The sequence below is a fragment of the Pangasianodon hypophthalmus genome, chromosome 14 (genome assembly GCF_027358585.1).
Source record: "Pangasianodon hypophthalmus isolate fPanHyp1 chromosome 14, fPanHyp1.pri, whole genome shotgun sequence".
Classification (NCBI taxonomy): Eukaryota; Metazoa; Chordata; class Actinopteri; order Siluriformes; family Pangasiidae; genus Pangasianodon; species Pangasianodon hypophthalmus.
Genome location: NC_069723.1, coordinates 17,995,861 through 18,015,175, shown reverse-complemented (window position 1 = coordinate 18,015,175; position 19,315 = coordinate 17,995,861). Strand labels below are relative to the sequence as shown.

The 19,315-nt window shown below is 40.5% G+C and overlaps 1 protein-coding gene across 8 annotated transcripts in view; it reads right to left on the bottom strand.

Moving 5' to 3' along the window:
* The window catches only part of si:ch211-267e7.3 (ADAMTS-like protein 2), a 28,304-nt gene that overhangs the window by 4,444 nt on the left and 4,545 nt on the right, over positions 1-19,315 (bottom strand). For 2 of the 8 annotated variants that reach the window (XM_026934559.3, XM_026934557.3), the window contains exons 2-16: positions 16,064-16,195; positions 12,070-12,145; positions 11,744-11,846; positions 10,556-10,701; positions 9,683-9,806; positions 8,974-9,054; positions 8,126-8,301; positions 6,867-7,221; positions 5,533-5,731; positions 5,157-5,260; positions 3,990-4,116; positions 3,202-3,415; positions 2,744-2,899; positions 1,795-1,965; positions 828-1,004 (exon numbers count right to left, since the gene is read on the bottom strand). In XM_026934559.3, the coding sequence (XP_026790360.2) occupies positions 828-1,004; positions 1,795-1,965; positions 2,744-2,899; positions 3,202-3,415; positions 3,990-4,116; positions 5,157-5,260; positions 5,533-5,731; positions 6,867-7,221; positions 8,126-8,301; positions 8,974-9,054; positions 9,683-9,806; positions 10,556-10,701; positions 11,744-11,846; positions 12,070-12,145; positions 16,064-16,195 (2,341 nt within the window). Of the gene's footprint in view, positions 1-827; positions 1,005-1,794; positions 1,966-2,743; positions 2,900-3,201; positions 3,416-3,989; positions 4,117-5,156; positions 5,261-5,532; positions 5,732-6,866; positions 7,222-8,125; positions 8,302-8,973; positions 9,055-9,682; positions 9,807-10,555; positions 10,702-11,743; positions 11,847-12,069; positions 12,146-16,063; positions 16,201-19,315 lie in introns of those variants that run through there. The other 6 variants (XM_053239614.1, XM_026934560.3, XM_026934561.3 and 3 more) reach the window with 6 other exon arrangements.

The following is a 19,315-nucleotide window of genomic DNA, read 5'->3' as shown; positions in this document are numbered from 1 at the left end:
TCATACTATTTCACTTGTTTCATTCATTCAGATTCAGTAAACGCTGTATCCTGGTCAGAGTCGGTGGTGGATCCCGAGCCTATCCTGGGAACACCGAGCTTGAAGTGGGAATACACCCTTGATGCCACCTTTAATGCCAACATTTACTAAAAAAAAAAATAGCTTTCGTGTACATTTCTCCTTATGGTAAATCGTGCTTAAGGGATGTCTGTGTCGAAGCATGTTTGCATATTTGTGTCACATAGCAGGGAGGAGATTTTTCGGTACGTGTAGCGAGCAGAGGCACAATGGAATGCTAACAGGCTGTCCTCCAAAATCCTAACAGCATGTTGTGCGTATTTATGCTTTGCTTGAGATCGATTGTTTGAGATTGGGAGGTGTGTCTGGTTGTGTACCTGGAAATAATGTAATGAGATGGCAGAGGAAGCTCATACTGTACTGTCTTTAGCAGCTGTCTTAGCTATATTATATTAATACAAGTGGAAATGTGAATGCCAATGACTTCCTTCTTCCTACTTAAAGACAAATTCCCATCCACTAACAGGCCTATCCAAGAGCTGTTCTCATGTCTATATATACATTAACACACACAATTTCTGTGGTCTGAAATCAGCAGACAGACCCTGCTGAATTAAGCAGTCACTGAGCTTGAAAAGCTGAACTTTCTCTTATATATTGTGACCAATTCTCTTCAGGAATTCCAGAGCTCCTATATGTTTGTGCGAGTCGATTGAAAGTACATGTTCAGAGTAGATGGAATTAATTGTAAAACAAAAGCCTGAAATCAGCCGTGTTGAACAGCACTACGGTGTGGCAGGTGTAGTTACCTGAGACCAGGACGTGGTGAACCATTTGGAGCAAGGCCTCTCGAAGCATGCGGTTCTCTCCTCGGGTTTGGGTGAGTGAGCACACACATGATCAGGAAACTCCTTAAACACACCAGCTTCGAGCCCAGCACACACCACCTGCCTGCTCTTTACCCCGCGCCCACACGTCGCATTACACTGCAACACATTTAAAGGGAGATGCTGGAAACCAAAAGGCACTCACACACAGGTTTAGTGATAGACTTAACACACTACTGTAACCTTGTACACTACTGCCTTTTCAGGCCCTTAGAATTCCGGAGTTATTTGTCAGTTAGTTTTTTTGCTTTTTGGCCAAAAACACTGTGCCTCACATGAATTTGTAGTATTTCTTTCAGCATAAACCCAGCAGTAAATAATAATTCATACAATATAAATAATGAGCACAAAATTACAATATGCATCTTGTTATTGTTGGTAAAGTCTGCAACTGCAAAGAGTTAAATAGATCTATACATTTTGGGGGTGGCGCAGTACAACTGTTAATCCTTATTGTAATACTCAGGTCTGTGATACTTATATCAGAGAAGGCCACAGTATAACATGTTTAATATAGACAAAATAAAATCCTTAGGACTGAAGCTTTCCGAGTTTCGCCAGAGCATTGAATTTTTAAATGGTTTATGTGAAATCCGCTTTACTATGAAAAACCAGAGTTTTCCCCCACAATTACGCATCTAAAAAATAACCTCTATAAAATTCAAAACTAATGGAAATCAGTTGTGGTAATGAAGAATTTATTATAGTTATGTTTAATATACTATACCAACACTTAACTGCACTGCATTAAATGATAACCAAAGTTTATTCACATTCCCAATATGTAGCTGTAACAATATAACATCAGAATATTTAGTCTGCATCAAAGAGGCTTCATGTGAAAATATGCAAATAATGTCCTAAAGATATAACAATCACTAATATATACCTGTTCCCACTCCTGCTCCACCCAGTGTGCTGGGCAGTCTGGGGCTCCACACGACTGCACGGCGAGGGGCTTCATCTCCCGATCACAGTGACCATCAGAGATCACCTTCCCGTTCCTGCTCTTACACACCACGTAACGCCTCATGCGGCCTTCTCCACACGGCCCTGAGCACTTAGACAGGGAGAACAAACACAGCCACACACAGCCAGAGAAATGATTATGAGTTAGTCCTGAGGAGAAAAAAAAAAAGAAAAAAAATCTCAAATTCTCCTTTACAAAAGTAAAATAATTATAACACTGAAATTGCTCATCCAACACTGAAACGTTCATTTCTGTAATCTAATCACTCACTTAATATAAGTAAACAAACATTATTGAGTTGTTCAGTATCTCAGACTTACTTATGTGGTTTCAGAGCTAAAAACAATACAAGCAGCCATCTTAAACCCAGAATGACTTTTCTGCTCAGCATGATCTAATGTCTCGCCACTCAAACATTCGACTCAGGTAGGAGATGCGAGCCAAAGAAGGTAGTGACTGGGATGATCATTTTAGGGTCCCATAGCAAAATTCAGACACCAAACATTTTCAGTTCAACTTTTTTGGTGTTAAACATATACACAGGTGTACAGTATAACAAAATGCTCTCAGCTGGCCCCAGGCGCTCACATGGCTGACTGACTACATCAGAGGTAAGGAGAAAGGTGTGGAAATGTCATTTTTGCTTTAACTTAGATCAACATTTCATTGTTGCATGAATTTTTTATTACCTGCTTCACACACTGGTCACATGTGTCTGCCCTTCCATTTGATTTTATGCAAATTTTTGAATTGCAAATAACATTTTGGATGTTAATTTGTTTAATAACACAAAGCGGTGTTTATTATAGGTGTTAACTCTTCAGTAAAAGCAGGTGATGTGTGTGTCGTCCCTCATGTAGACACTCACCGGTCCCCAGTCCGAGACAGTCCACCTGCGGTCACATGGCGGTCCGTCACACTCCCTTTGACTGATTGGACGTGTGGACTCGCTACACAGGCGAGCATCCATGGAGCACCGCACCTCCCTGCTCCTCACACCACGGCGCCCACACCGTGCTGAGCACTACACACACACACACACACACACACACACACACACACACACACACACACACACACACACACACACACACACACACACACAGAGTCAAACCCATCACTACAGCCACATTCTCATTCTGTTGTAAACACCCGAACCATATATTCAGAGTCCAGTGTTTAAAAGTCACTCAAAATTTGTTCTGAAGATCATAAATACTTGCTTTAGAAATCCAGGTTCTCCATTTCCACACAGCATATTTAGCATAGAACAGAACCTGCACAGATCAGTGGAGTTAAACAAATCGGCTTTATGTACATACTGACCTCAGACCAGTCCGACACTTCCCACTGAGGGCCGCAGGATTTGCTCCTGCAGGATTTGCGTGCCATGGGCTTGTGCAGCTCGGCAGCGTGGCACAGATCGTCATACACAGAGCTGTCGAAGCCGGGTGCCATCATCTTCCAGCAGCGCACCGTCCGAAACTGAAAGCCCTCACCACATGTCCGAGAACACTCGCTCCAGCGGCTCGTCTCCCACCTGCCTCACACACACACACACACACACACACACAGTGTTGGCATGTCTCTGATCTCCTGGAGCCTACCGTTGATCCTCTGGATCGTTCGCAGCTTAGCTGGGGAAGGTGTTTTTCTTATACTTGGTATATACTATACAGTATATCATAGTGTGTCATAAAACATTAAAGCTGCATGCTCTATAGAGTGTTTTAAAAATGTATTTGCTGTACAGGTGTACTTATCATTAGCTTTCATGATTTATGGTAGGGAGACACAGCTCCAGTGTCCCAGGTTCGATCCTGGGCTCAGGTTGCTGCTGGTATGAATGTTTTATCCATTACTGCATTAGTTTCTTCCAGGTTTTCTGGTTTTCTCCACCTCCCAAAAGCATAGCAGCAGGTGGATTGGCTAGACTAAACTGCCTCTAGGTATTAATAACTGTGTGAATGTGTGTGCTGTGATGGTCCTCCTTAAAATGTAGCATTGATCCTGCTTCTAAGTTTTTGCACACATGCACACACACGCATGCACTCGCGCACGCGTGTTCACACACACACACACACACACACACACAGATGTCTGAGCTCTCTGACCTGGGTAGACACTCTCTGCCTGTGCAGAATTCATACGTAGGCTCAGGTCGAGTCAAAGCATCACAGTAACTCTCATCAACCTCAGAACCATCATATGTTACACACAAAGCATACGCTGTGCTGATACCTACAGAGAGAGAGAGAGAGAGAGAGAGAGAGAGAGCATGCGAGAGAGAGGGAAAGGAGAACAAATTTTGTAAGTATGTACAAATTATTTCTCTATAGAGTCTGCGTCCTAAGATAGCGAGCTACAAATAATATTGTGATGAACAAAATCTTGAGTGTTATATTTATTTAACAGATGTGTTACTGTAAAAATGTCAAAATGTACACGTAATACTGAGAATATAAGGTAAGATCCTTGAAATCCCACTTGTGTACTGTTCCTTGTTAAAGAAATCATAGCTTTCTACAGTTACTTAAATAAGTAACTTAAATATCATAATACATATTGTGTATCATAAAAATCATGGTTATTATGGTATATTTAGCAAGGTTGGGCTGCTGTTCTCTCTGTCAGGCTACATGTGTACTCCTGCTCCTGATGTGATGCCACTGCCTGCTTTGTGATAATGTCTAGTGTTAAAATTGTTGTATGCTATACAAAGAAAACTGAATGGAAATGAATACTGTTAAAGAAATGATTCAAAATGTCATCATGCAAATCTAGGTTCAGACTGAAATGCCACTCATGTCTACCTGTGAGAAATAGTTTCCTAGCAGTTATCCAAGAAGACTATTTACGTTTCCAAATGACATAAATCCTGGTGATTTTAATGAGGGTAAAAGTGTAGAGATGTTCCTAGGCCATTTTAGTCATTTCTTGGGCACTTAACATATGAAAATTTATTATTCTATACAGATTATGATTAATGGATTCAAAATTTTACATGTTCAGGGGCACTGGAAAACCAGAGTTAGTCTTCTGTTATTACACCAGTTTACCAGGGTAGAGGGTGTGCAGGATTAGAGGCATTTTTAATTTTATTTGCAGAATTTCTTGATGAGAGTAACAGCATGTGCATTTGCAACTTTTCCTTTTGTCAAATGACTTCTGTGGAACTGCCACCTCACGCATTTCATTATTTATTAAAGAAAACTTTAAATGTGTTGCCAACTTTAAACCAGTTGCTTGGTGTGCATGTGAGTGTTGGCTCATAATTGCACCTGTGGTACAAGTTGAACTGCAGGGTGCGTACGCAGACACCTTCCACCTGTACACGCCTGCCGGACTGACATCATGGTCGAGAGACACCACCTCAAACTCATTACTGCAGCAGAGAGAGAGAGAGAGAGAGAGAGAGAGAGAGAGAGAGAGAGAGAGTGGGGGCAGGGGATGAGGGGAATCAGCATTAACATAGACTGATATGTAAAGAATATAGTTGAATAGCCCTGAGGCTAGATGTTTTCTCTCTCCCTCTTTTTTTTTTTTTTTTTTTTACTCTCTACCAAACCTCGCTCCCCCATCTCAAACCTCCCCACCTGCATTGCACCTTCTTTCCTGTTCTTTCCCTCCTTCCCCTCCTCAGTCCCTCTGGCTGACCTGTCAGTGAGTGGGAGGCGCTCTGGTGCCCCCTGCTGGAGTGGGAGGAGATGAGCTCTGTGCTGTGAGGTGCTGTTTGTCTCAAACTCAAACTCTCTCTGGGTCGTCGTGTGGATCTGCAGAGCCAGGTTGTTCTTCACACTCTTTGTCTCATTAATCACACCGGATGTGTCGCTTTCAATCAGGTTCAGTTGGGAACCTGGAGGGGTTAGAGTGCATTCTGTTCATATTTTAATCATCACAAATTTTAACATTCTTAACTAATTAAACATAATGGACTGAAAGGTTGGCTAACAGTTGTGTCATTATCTAACAGCGGATATACTGTATGATTTTTATTGATCAGTGCATGAGATCACAAGCTCCACATTAACTTTTTTTTTTTTTTTTTTTTTTTTTTTTTTTGAGTACTCTAGTGGCATATTTATCTCAGTCTACAATTATATAGCATTATTTAGCATTTAGTACCTTACTGTGACTGAAGTATAGTCTGATGCAAACATTCATACATGAATGATTATAAGCTTTTGTCCCACAGCAGTGTTGAATTTTTTGAATATGATTGGTTAGAAGGTGTTGATTAATTTTCAGAAGCTCTGACAAAGCAAATCACAGGTATATAATACACATTCTTATATATTAACACTTCTACTTCTACTTCTATAGTAACAGCTAATTCACAGGAGTTGTATAGGAGAAGCTCCACACAATGTAAGGCTAATTATAAATAGATTAAAAAACATGTTATTTAACAAAGATAAATATATCATTGGTGTTATGGTGAAGCTTTCTGTGAGCAGACATTTATTTAACAATTATGAAAGGAGGCTCCAGTGTCAGTGATTATTAAAAGTTAGAGGTAAAGTGTTCCTTTCATTTTTAACAAACTGAATTTTTTTAACTGTAAGAGCTAGAAAAAAGTGAGGGCTGGTGTTTATAGCTGCTGTGATAACAGGAACTAACTTATTTCATGGATGTTCCACAAAATTAAATGTAACTATAGATGTAGTATGTATCATGATTTAATAAGTTGAAAATTGCAATCATTGGCAAATTGCTGTGGTACAAGGGGAAAGCACTTCCAGACATTACAAAACGCTTTGTATCAGGCAGCATTACATCACCCTGATGTTGATTATCTTCCTATAATCACACGTCCGGTCATGATTTAAACACTACCACTTATACCCAGCTTAGAAAATAGAGAGCTGAAGTCTTATCTAAGACTTCACTGTGGAAATAGATCTCAACTACATGTTATTTAATCAGACACACATCACTTTTTTCAAGTTTATACAAAGGCAAAAAGAAACACACACTAATTCTGCGCTCACCAAAGCCGTCCTGCTTTCCCAGCTTATTACGGAGAACCCCTCCAGACACTCTAAGGCGCAGCACCTCGGGATTTTCACTGAGGTTACAAGGAGCCTGGTGTTCCTGCCGAACATCTCCATGTGCCTCCATGTTCCCCTTAGGCTCCAGAGGTGCACTCTGGTTCTTCTCGTCTTCGCTGTTCTCACTGCGAGCCTCCACCTCGTTCCCGGTGATGGGGTGCTGTGAATAGGAAGCGTTGGCCATCATGCTGCCCAGTGGAGGCTGCTCCTGGGTGGATGATGCTGGGGTGGAGGACACGCGGGGCACCGTGTACTCGTATGTGATGTGAGGCATCTTTCCATTAAGGTTGTGATACTTTATACAAAGACAAAAAAAGATACAGCACTATACTGAGTCAAATGAGTCACAGTAAACCATTTCAAGAAGTAAAAAAGTAAAGTTATGTGCAGGAGTGCATGCGTGAAATGAGAATCGATTACCAGTAGGGATGTGTCACTATTATAATTTACATCAGGATAATTGTCTAAGCTCTTAGAATGGTTTACAATGCTGTAACAGTAATGTACTGGGAAACAAATACATGTTAAATATCACATGCATATTTATAGAAATGATGGTGGATTATTTGCATTTGCATGAACTTTCATCAGTGATGAAACGACAACTCTGAAATTCTACTCAGACTTGGAAATTTCTGTGGCAGTCATTTCTAAAACAACACATGAACACTGTGATAGCTAAGAGTTTACTGAATCATATTTAATTATCTTTCAACTGTTTAGAATACAGAGCTAAATTTTAAAATATCGCTATAATGTTCCGCTTATGTACATGAGGCCAATCGAAAATTTTAGGGAATGTTTGTCAAACATAACTGCATGCAGTTTGTAACCTCTGCTATTCTGTTGTTCACGTTTGTTTATTGTGTGACATCACAACTCAAGTCAAATCTTCCAGAAACTTCAATTTCCAGCAGATAGTTACAAGTTCAGCTAACACATGCACATTTTTTGCAAGAAACTTGCGGTCATTATGATAATTCCTACATGACATGACCACATTGCTGTATGCTGACAACATATCTAGCTAGGTGACAACTAATGCTAGCTGCCAGGTTACATTCACTGCCTGTCAGGTTGTTATTAGCTAAAGGTAACCACAATGAAGGAAAAAAATTGAGAAAGAGAAAATGTTTAGAAGAAATAAAAAAGAGAAAAGTAATGGTTCTATTAGGAGCAGTACATACCTATATACCTACCATGACGTTCAGGCCCTGCTGGGTAGGACCCTGGGCCATGATGTACTCAAAGCCGTCTGAGAAGAGGTTAACTGGCCGCCGGTACTTAAACACTGTTCCTGCTATGGGGAAGTTGCGCGGGTTGTCGATTACAGTGTTGCCATTAAAGAAGAAGTGGCCAGCTTCATCAGACAGAGCTAAATGGGACAGTATGACCAAAATGAGCTCACAAACACTCAGCTGCTCATTTTTTAAAAATAATTTTTAATTAATTTGTTTTTGCTCTCTAGCTGAAACTTACACAACAAAGCCTAACAGTAATGTCTTAATTCTATTTCACATTAGCCTAATTGTCACATGCCTATTGGTTATTACAGTAGGCCTATGGTAGATCATTTTCTCCCTAATTTAGACTTGGTCAATTCCCACCCACCAGTTAGGTCTCCCCTATCACACGACAGCTATCAATCTGAGGATGGGTGGAGGATATGACATGCTTCATCCGAGACAGGTGAAGCATCTTTCTGACCTGTAGATCATTCTGTGTCACGGTGCGGCTTAACAAGCCTGGAGGAAAGAGCTACCCATATACAGGATGCATACAGACACCCATGATTGGTCGCTGTGATTGACAGGGGAGAGCGTATGCCACTCCTCCCGCTGCATTACTCTTGGACTCACGGCCACGGATGGTTGTGGCATCATCAGGATTCGGACTCTCTATCTCTGGACGATAGAGCGAACACTACTATTGCACCACTCGCCAGAAAGTGACCCAGACTAAAGCAGTAGGAGACTCTAAAGCATCAATTTAGAAACAGTACAATCATGCAAAATAAAAGATCCTGGTCCGCATATGGAGATTTTACCCAAGATGTTTTCAGTCTTCCGCCGCTCGACGATCTGGATGTCCGTGGCTCCAGCAGGTATATTAGTAATAAAGGCATAGCCTGATGAATCATAGAACATACCAATGACGTCAAATTAGTCCTAGCATTTTAGTGTCACTACAAAATCAGCTTCCTGGTGAAAGTAAACAGTATTAGTCCAATATACATTGTGAAAGTAATGATTTCTTTTAGTGTTCAGTTTACAAATGAGAAATGTTGTAAAAGGTTTCTGAATTTTATAATGTTATTTAAAAGGATGGTTATGGTGCAGCTGGATGGAAAATTAGGGCCCTTGAAAAAGACCCTTAACCCTCAACTGCTCAGCTCTGAGCTCAGATTGTATTCTGGCCAGTTTGTAAGCTGCTTGGGATAGCTGTGCCAGCCAAATGAACAGATGTCAGTGTAAAAACATTGCCACAAATTTTCAGCTGAAGAGAGTTCATATAACAAATTAAAGCACATACTGAATACTCCTAACCAAAAACATGAAAAAGAAAAGATTGGGAAAAGGAGAACCCAGGCCATGGTTAAAAAAACTGCAGTATGACAGTGTCCCAGTGTGCAATCATTAACAGAAATTCAAGTTTTCAATTTTAAATTCCTTTTTTTTCCATGTGAAAATCTTATGTTCTGAGTAAACAGGCCTTTAGTAACATTTGTGACCTTTTAGTGGTAGTATAAGATATACCTAACTGTGTGATCCCTTTCCGGTAAGATCCAGAGATCCGGTAGCAGGTGTCACCGTTTCCACCGCAGATGCCACATTTGTCTACAGATTTACTGGAGTACAGTTTCCCATCACACCCCACCACCTGTATGTGGACAGAGACACACAAAGCTGGTATCAAGCTAGGTATTTTTAATAAACAAGGCTAATATATAACCGTATGCACAGGAATGTATCAATACCATTTTTTAGACTGTTGTTTTTTGTAGTCGTCAATATTGATATCAAAATGAGTAACCTACTTAGTATTCATCAATCAGAGGCATCATGGAACATGTTATTTAGTTCTGTTTAAGTTTGTTGCTGCTAGCAAAGAACTCCTCAAGCTGAGTTTTTATGTTCAAGAGGTTATGGCATTTAAACAGTATCTTTAATAGCTATCATGAGGGCATGCAACCTGAGGGTCCAGAGCAGTATCAGCGAATACACTCCTTAAAAATGTGCACAAGGTGCCATGAATTGCACTTGCAAAAGGAAGTGCGTGTGTCTCAGTGCTCGCAGAACTGAAGTGCTCTTATTTGGGACAGTTTTCCTGGATGTTCGTGTCACTGCTCCACACACACTATTACCTCTGTGTACTCTGTAGTGTAACCCATGTAGTCTAAATCCCTTGGGGGAAAAAATAATCATCTCAAACTTCATGGCTGCCATCCAGTCATTAGCATTTGCATGGGTTTCCAAGATAGAGGCTAACTGCTGCATTCTATTACAGCATAACAAAACTTTACTGAATTGATTAACAGTATGGAAAGAAACATCATCTCATCCCAAACTCCATCTATGGAGGTGATTTATGAATGGTGTAGTCTTCTAGAAGTAGGGGTAGTGTGTAACCTGGCACTGGCCCTCGATGCAGACGCCCTTGTAGACACCATTCCTGCAAAAGGTCCCGTCGTGTGCCGGAACCAATAGCTGTCTCTCTCCCGTGGTGGTGGTGCACTGCAGGTCACACGGCTTGCTGGAAATGCTGATGTAATCATCTGGACAGGACATGACATCATTAACGCTGTTAAATCTCTAGACTCTGGAGAGTTCTGCTGGAGATTGAAGTTAGTCATTGTATCATAGAAAGGCCTCTTTTGTTCCTTAGAGGCCATGGGATTCGGAAATAAACCCCAAACGCCCATCTATGAGACGTGAGACTATGGAACGCCTGTCCTGGGGCCAAGAATGGAAGATCAGAGACATTTTGTGTCTAATAACTAAGAGACATAGGGACAGACTTTTAAAAAGGACCATAGGAGAGCAATGGAAAGATAAGGCTTGACTTGCGCTTCCACCCGAACAGGCGTCTGGTGACTTCAGACCATCAGGAAGGCAAAGGTGAGGAGAACAGGTGGCAGAAACTGGCAGGAGCTCAAGACTGTGTCTGACACTCTCCTTACATGTGCTCCTCACAACACACTGAGCTGCTCTGTTAGCTCATGGTGTCCTAACACCTTACTAAGACACTGCATGTTGGTTTTTCCTTCAGTTTGTCACCTGTCTGTAGGTCCAATTAGACTACTAAACTCATTTACATTTCAGTCACAGTCACAAAATGACATACAGTTGAGTTGAGCAGATGAGAGTTAAGGGTTTTGCTCGAGGACTCAACAGTGACAGCTTCAGAAGTCTAAAGCCGTAAGCTCTGAGCCACCACTGCCCCTTGTAATTTTTAAAAATGTTTTTATATTATTAAAAATATTAATTTATAAATGGACTTGTTCTGCATTTTATGGGACTCTTTATCTATAACTGGTATTACTGAGCCCTGTGTCCAGTATTTAAAAGCAAACATCATGATACATGTCTTGGCTGATCACAAATTGTGTAAATTTTGTTTTGGCTGAACATTTTCTATAATAACTGGGTTCTAAGGCCAAGCTAGCCCTTGTGGAATTTATGTTCCTTCATTACAGCAATGAACACTGAGCAAATGAAACAGGCGTACGTCCATCTGAGCTCTGAGACAAAGTTTGTCTCAGCCATGCGTCTGAAATCTCCTTCATAGTCATATGACCAAAAAGGTGTTGTTTTTACCTGGATAGAGGGGAACCCACTCATAGTGTTTCCTGCTGAAGGCTTTGGAGTTGAACTGGGAGCACTGGTGCTGTTTGAAGCTGATTCTGCTGTTGGGGCACGGCTAGGCAATAAATACGTCAATAATTACACAGCTCACACAGCAGGCAGCATGGCAAACAGCTTGCACATATTACAGCATTAAACTAACATGTCAGAATGCATGCGTACTCTAGCCAGCTTCGGCAGAACACAGTTCACACAGTTTCTCCTTATCCTTTAATTACGCTCAGCCCTACTTCAGGGATTCCAAATCACATAAAACACGGACATAAAATGCACCCTACCTGGTTAGTACACAACTGATACTGCTTAGGAGATCCAGCACAGAAGGAACTGTTAATGTTGTGTGTGGTAGTGAGCCTAGAAAGAGAACATTACAAGTTAAAAAAAAATAATAATACACCTACAGAAGCAAGGGTAGACAAATCAAATAAAGTGTAAGCGTAATAAAGTGCCTGGAAACCTGATTGATGAGGCTAAAATATGGCTTTTGGCGAGCAAATGAGCTAATTCAGTGCATCAATACAGATGATAGGAAACAAACTAGTATATGAATTCCTGTGGAGAGGATGACTGTGTAGTCATAGTCCCGATCCTCCCTAGAAAAGTTTCTGAAGTAGCACATTGTGCTTGCATGCTCGGCAAGAAGTCAGTCAGTCGCTAGCTAGTGTTTCAGGCTGTAATTTTCTCTTAATCAAATCTTGCTATCATTTTTTTTTTGTCTCTTTATGTTTATCTGCTAGGTGACTTCAGGAAAATTATTTGACAGCTCCGTCTTGCTGTATGCTGCCATGGGACAAATGGTAGCCTGACACTCTGGCACTTGTTAGTTTGAACATATCTTAAAAATATAATAATAATCCCACTACTACATACACATGAGTGACGAATTAAAGAAAAGCTGAGTAAATGGTTTGGTTAGGATAAAATGATCATGGCCTTCACAGTCAGCAAGTCTCAACCCAACTGAACAATTTACGGGTGATTTTGGAGCAATGTGTTAGAGAGGGCTCTCCACTACCATCATCAAAACACCAGCTGAGGGAATGTTTTAGAAGGATGGCTCCCATCCCTCCAGTGCAGTTCCAGTGACTTGCAGAAACGATGTTCATGCACATTAAAGCTGTTCTGGGAACTCATAGTGGCCCAACACTTTACTAACACAATTTACATATTTTTTTCACTGTTAATTTGTCACACATATGTAACTCTGATAGCCTTAAGAGCTACAATTTTAATTCATGGCAGGGATTTTTTTTTTTTTTTTTTGGGAATTGAACAAAACAGTCTGCAATAATGTTACACGTTACATTTCACATTTTGCAATATGTAGTATTAAATCATTTTTATACTTCCCTCCAGAACTAAATCCATCCTTAACTTATTTGCTTGCCTCCATGCCATCTTGCATCAGACAGTCTGTATCTGATACACACTACGCTGCTCCTCTCACGAGATACTACCTGGCTTACACATGTGCAACTTTCCCAGACTTGTTCAGCCCTTTCAGCCCACTCCAGATGGGCCTCCTCCTCATCTTTCTGTTTCACCACTGAGATCCCCCTCCCCAGCATGTACACACACACACACACACACACACTCACTCACTCACTCACTCTCACACAGGGGAGTGCTAATGGGGGCCAGCTGGCCTAGCTCAACATGAGCCCTTATCGGCAGAGGAATCTTCCTAAAGCGGCCGCCCATTTGCTCTAAAAGGTATTTTATAAGTATGTTTGTCTGGACGGAATTGCTGGTGTCATGTGGGCCAGTGATTTGGTTAATTAATGGTCCATAGACATACCATTTCTTTCATCCTGGGGGTTATAAGAGGAGAAATTTCTCCCTTCTTGCTAATAATGCATGGTCTTTTACGGTCAGCAAAGACATTTTTGGTGTCCAAAGTTTGAGGAAAACCTTATACCTGCCAGTTTAATATGAGATATACCACCATCATACAGTCACGTCATACTGTTACCTTAAAGAGCAGAATAAGTTTGTATTAAATCAGTTAAACGTAGAAGTCAAATTAGAACTATATATTATCATCTGAATAACTTCTAATGTACATTTCTATCCTTATTCTTTTCACCACACCTCCTAACGATGCTCCCATGCTTGTGCAGAGTAACACCAACTGTGTTGAGGAAGAAAGTCTTTCCAGCTTTGCAACATTCAAAATCAACAGACACAGTGCAAGTTTCAAACCTATTTCATCCACAAATTCCCATTAGCACTTACCAAGACCCCTCTTAGCGCAGATGTGAAAATAAGATTATACTTTCCAAAGCTCCTGAGTGGTGCAACAGAAAATATTTCATTCTATCATCAAGAAATTGCAAATTTGATTCCATAAAAAAAATGCCACAGCAATCTGCAGCCAGGTGTCCAAGAGGTTAAAACTGGCTGTGCTCTCGGAGTGGGAGGGATGGCATTAGTTTCTCCTCTGCCAATCAAAGCGACACAAAACAACTGTAGCATGAGCAGAAGTTTGAAAAGATGTGGCAGCAGGCTTCCCATTTCTCAGACGAAGCACGTGCTAGCCCTCATCCTCCCTGGATGGTAACTGTGTAATAGGGTACTTGTAAGTGGGAATTAGCATATGACCAATGTGTGATAAAACAGGGAAAAAGAAAAGCATATTTTCCTGACAAGCACAGCATTAAAAGTCCTATCGCGTTCCTTATAACTGTGTTTGGTGGTCTAATGTTCACTAATAGGCCACATCACCCGAATATTAACTAAATACACATTTAATTGTCTGTACAGAACAAACAACACATTAGACAGTACTCAAGGGCCAATTAACACCTACAGCTTTTGGTTGCGTTCAAGCTTCTATTTTAACCACGTTTAAATCCACACCAGCTGCGACACGCACCCACCCGCCCTGCTGCGTTTTTATATGCATGTACATAAAGTGTAAACTCCATAGAACTCTATACAAATTAAGCAGTTACTGAACATGATGAATAAATGATAATCCTTTTCATGGTTTTAAATGATTGTAGATTTTTGACTGTTGGCATTTAAAATGCCAAGCACTTAAGCACTTAAATGCATACTAATATTTAAAAAAAATCTTTGACTTGTGTTTTCTCGCTGTACTCACGTTTCTCTAACAAGGTTTAGCTTGACAGTATTCTTAGACCCTGACCTATTGAACTAGCATGAGGATACATTTCTGATGGAGACTATAGAGCACTTCTATAAATAGTTCTGGATGTCTGCTAAAAGCTGTAAAAGTAAAATAAAAAAAAAAAAATGTGCACATTTGTATCCAAGTGTCCACTTTTATGAGATTACCGTCACAATATTGATATAAAATACACTGACAGGGAAGACAGAAGATCGATATAAGTGAACTCTGTAAGTGAAATCTAATCACACGTCATTACAGACATGCCTCTGTGCTCCACTGCTCACACTCTGCTCTAAAAGGGAAGGAGAGAAACGGGATTGATTATATACCACATCACTTAATAATGTATTCAATCAAACACAATCTGCTCAATGTTCCACCTGTTTTAATTGAATTCTGCCTCCATTTGGATAGGTAAGACTGCCAAATATTAAATATTAAATCAAAAATGGACAGCATTATGAGTATTAGACAACAGGTTTGTTTAATATTTCTTATATTTGATATGTACTTAGCTTTTCTGTGGAAAAAAAAAAAACATGAGGCTCTGTACTCATTTATACGTAGTTTAGGTTCAGTAACTGTTCCGCACAAGTCAGCATCTTCGATAAATGTCAGAATCATTTTCTTAAGTGTTATTTTCCAAATTTAACAAGTGTATAGTGTGGTAAACTGCAGACAGCTCTGGAAGCGAAAGCAGATTGCAACAGTTATGAAGCCTGGGCTTAACAAAATGTAATTGCATGGAGATTTCAGGGCCATTTAGTCCAAAATGAAATGGAGTTTTAAGCCACAGGCTGTGGTGGGTGATGCTAGCCAGGGTAAGGCGTAGGTTCACAAAAGGGTCAGACTGATGGAGGAGTAACAAGCTTTGCACAGCTAATTAGCAAGCCCAGTCTAAGGGGAGGTTAGATCAGAGGGTCCTTTTTCCAAGGTCTGGGCCATTAGTGGTCAAAACATCTTCATTACCTCTCCCTCCTCACACAGAGCTGTGTATTATCTATTTCACAATGTTCAAGTATGATAAAATTGCCCAGAAACTGGCACATATGTAACCAAGGGGAAGTCAAGAAGGACACATTGAAACAGCACTGAAATGCAGGTCCAGTGTTAATGTGTTTTGTTGGATGTCTAACCTCTGCTGCAGACAGTGGCGCTCCTGTGAGCGAACGCCTCCTCCGCATGTCCAGCTACAGGTCGACCAGCTGCTCCATTCACCCCACCACTGAGCCACTTCATCCGGGTGGAGCTCCTCCGTCCCCTCCCTGCTGTCCTGGCCCAGGGATACAGAGAGAGAGGGACAGACAGAGAGACAGGGAAGGAGAATAAGAGAGACAGATAGCATTTCAATCTTAAAACCTGGGATACTATGGGCCTACCATTACTGGTGATGTTTGAGCGATACCTCAAACAATATTTTACTGGGATGCACACAAACGCATTTGCCATGGAAGTCCAGTTACACCGGCTGTACAAGCATTTTTCCACACGTTTGTTTATCTATCTAATTATTATCTAATTATACTGAACTCTGAGTCTGCAGAATGATTTCTGAACAGTGTAAATAGCTCAGTGCTGAACAGTGCAAATAGCTCAGAATTTACAATACTATAGTACAGTAGTTTATATTTACAGTATATACAGAGATTATTATTTTCTAAATGCATAATATACTAAATCCTGACTTCAGAGTATCGGAAAAGCGCTTCGGATGGGGTAGTGCACAGCAGCTCAGAAAGTTTTTTCCTAGAATCCAAAGTCCAAACTGCTCGCACACCTCCACTGTGATTGGCTGGTAGATAAGTGTGAACAAATGGGGGTGGAAACTGGTGCAAGCTCTTTAGGAACTTGCTACAATTTAAAATTCAGGTTTAAATCATAAGAGGGGACAAGGTGGAAAAGAGTCATGCGAGCACTCAGCTTTAATCAAGCTCTGAGGAAAAAAAAAGTTCAAAAGCCTTGAAATCATTCTTCCAAGTAAACGTTTCCCAGTAGACAATGCAACTGTGGATAATCTTCCACAGACACAGCAAAGACGGAAACCTCAGAAAATACTGGACACAGAAAGTGCCTAATAGCCACTAAAGAACATTTTGTGGCTTTAATTATGAGGATATCATGTCTATTATATTAAAATATGCTGAAATATAATATTACGAAATGTATTGATCTTTAGAAAATAACTGGATTTCAGAGGTTGGTTAACCTTCTGACCGAACTAATAACACATCATGTTTGATGTTATATTTATAAAGAACTCAAAAGCCAAATGTATATCTATGACTCTGACACTGAAGTGTGATTTCGTGCCTTGGTTATGCTGTAGCTCATGCCGATACACGCAACACACTCAGAGTTACAAGTTAGAGGAGGATGGCTGAAATGTAAACTCAATCACAGGGTTTCAAAACAACACCTCTCCTTCAGAGCTCAGTAAAGCTGTGGGAGACAAACACCAGAACCATGTAGAGGCAAACAGACTCCTCCTGCACTTGTTCTGTGACACCCCGGGGCAAAACTCAACAATTACCAGCTGGCTTCTAGGAAATGGGGCTTAAAGAGGTGGCCTCAGGTGAGCTCTGTGGATTTAGACACTCAGATGAGTTGAGAGCTGGTCCACAGCAAGGCAACAAACACGCAATGAGAATCTACAGGGTGAACATACAGAGTGAGAAAGAGGTTATTCAGAGAAAGAATACTGGGCATGTACATGATGTTAAAAGCCATTTTTACTCTCAAAACCCAGGGCATTATAGACACACCTTTGCAATAATGTTGTGGCCTTGCACCTATCAGATTTGCAGCCTTTTTTTGCCATGAGAGCTCAGTTACTCAGAATTTGTCATTACAAACCAGTGCATTTGTAGAATTATCACTTGGATTTATCATCACTATGTTTTCTCTGCTTACGCTGTCTCGGCTAAATCACTAACAGGTATTGTGTGACTGTAAATATGCAAAAACTATTAATTTGTCGAAGAATTGCGTCCTCAGCACGAATGATCAACGGCTCCCTAATTCTACAATCATCCCTAACTAGACTGCGGTTCATATGGGCAATTGTACTGTGATGGCTTGGGACTGCAATTGTTGTACTCAGGTCTCCATCAGTGGACTTCACCTCCATCACTGGCTTGCTGATTAGGGATAAATTCATACATTTACAATTTATATTCTGAATGTATTTATTTCTGTAAAGCTGCTTTGTGACAATGTCCACTGTTAAAAGCGCTATACAAATAAAATTGAATTGTATTGAATTGAATTGATTTTCCCAGTTTATTCTTCATTGACTTGAGGCTTTGCGTCTTCTTTTCCTTTCAGTATGTTAAAAAAATTTCAAATTTCTGTTTGTATCCATGCCTCCAAAAAAGCTCTCCTGGGAATTTCACTAAGTCTCGTCATTGTTGATTGCTGCTTCAGTCTTCCTTGGATTTTAACTCTGTCTTCAATGGACACTTAACCCTTTCCTTATTAATTACCTTAAAATTTCCACATTGATTGGATGCTCCAACAATCTATAACTATCATATGTTTTTCTCCCCTCTTTACACAGAGCAAGAGGGACAAAATAAACAAGTACAGGAGAAAGCGAGATAGATGGAGGGAGAGGCTGGGACCTTTGAGCTCAAACTGAAAACAGAACTGATAAAGACAGACAAGCAGAGAAGAGTGAAGCAGATGAATAATGAGCTGGATAGAGTGAGAAAGAGGCGACTGTAGAGCTCACTCCATCTCTCTTCAGAGGCCCTGAATGACTCCGACACATGAAAAGACCAACGGCTGCAGGCAAATTATACCGACTCCTGTCTGTCGTCTAGACGGAGAGATAATCGCTCTTCCTAATGCCTGAACCTGCACTTTAGTGACGCTCGGGCACAACGCTGAGCAAATCTCTCATGAATGATGGGAAAGGTCTGTTATAGTGCTGATTGAACAGCAGCTTAGTGGTTTTCTCATAGCATCTCTGAATGTAAAGTGTAAAGTAAAGTATGTAAATGAATGTAAAGTGAGAGCTATCTTGTACCTGGAAAGATAAAGGATGAGGCAAAGAATATCCTCAGGATAAATAAGAAACAGCTGAGTAGTGAAAGCACAGCAGATACATGTGTTAAAGCTTATTATATTCAGGCATGTCTGTGTGATTTTACTCAGGAAAATAGCAAGGTATGCATCTGTCTTAGTATAAACGTATTATGTAGTTATTTTCATTCAGAAATGGGAAAAATGTGTCATTCGCAATTAAAACATGGAAAAAGTTTAGACAGATTACACTCGCATTTGTAGAGATATTAGCGCCTATCACAAACATGCTATTCATTTTTATTTTAAAAAATTGCACGTTATGAAGAAGTGCTCATTCAATGTTTGAGTAAAAAAATGTTTTA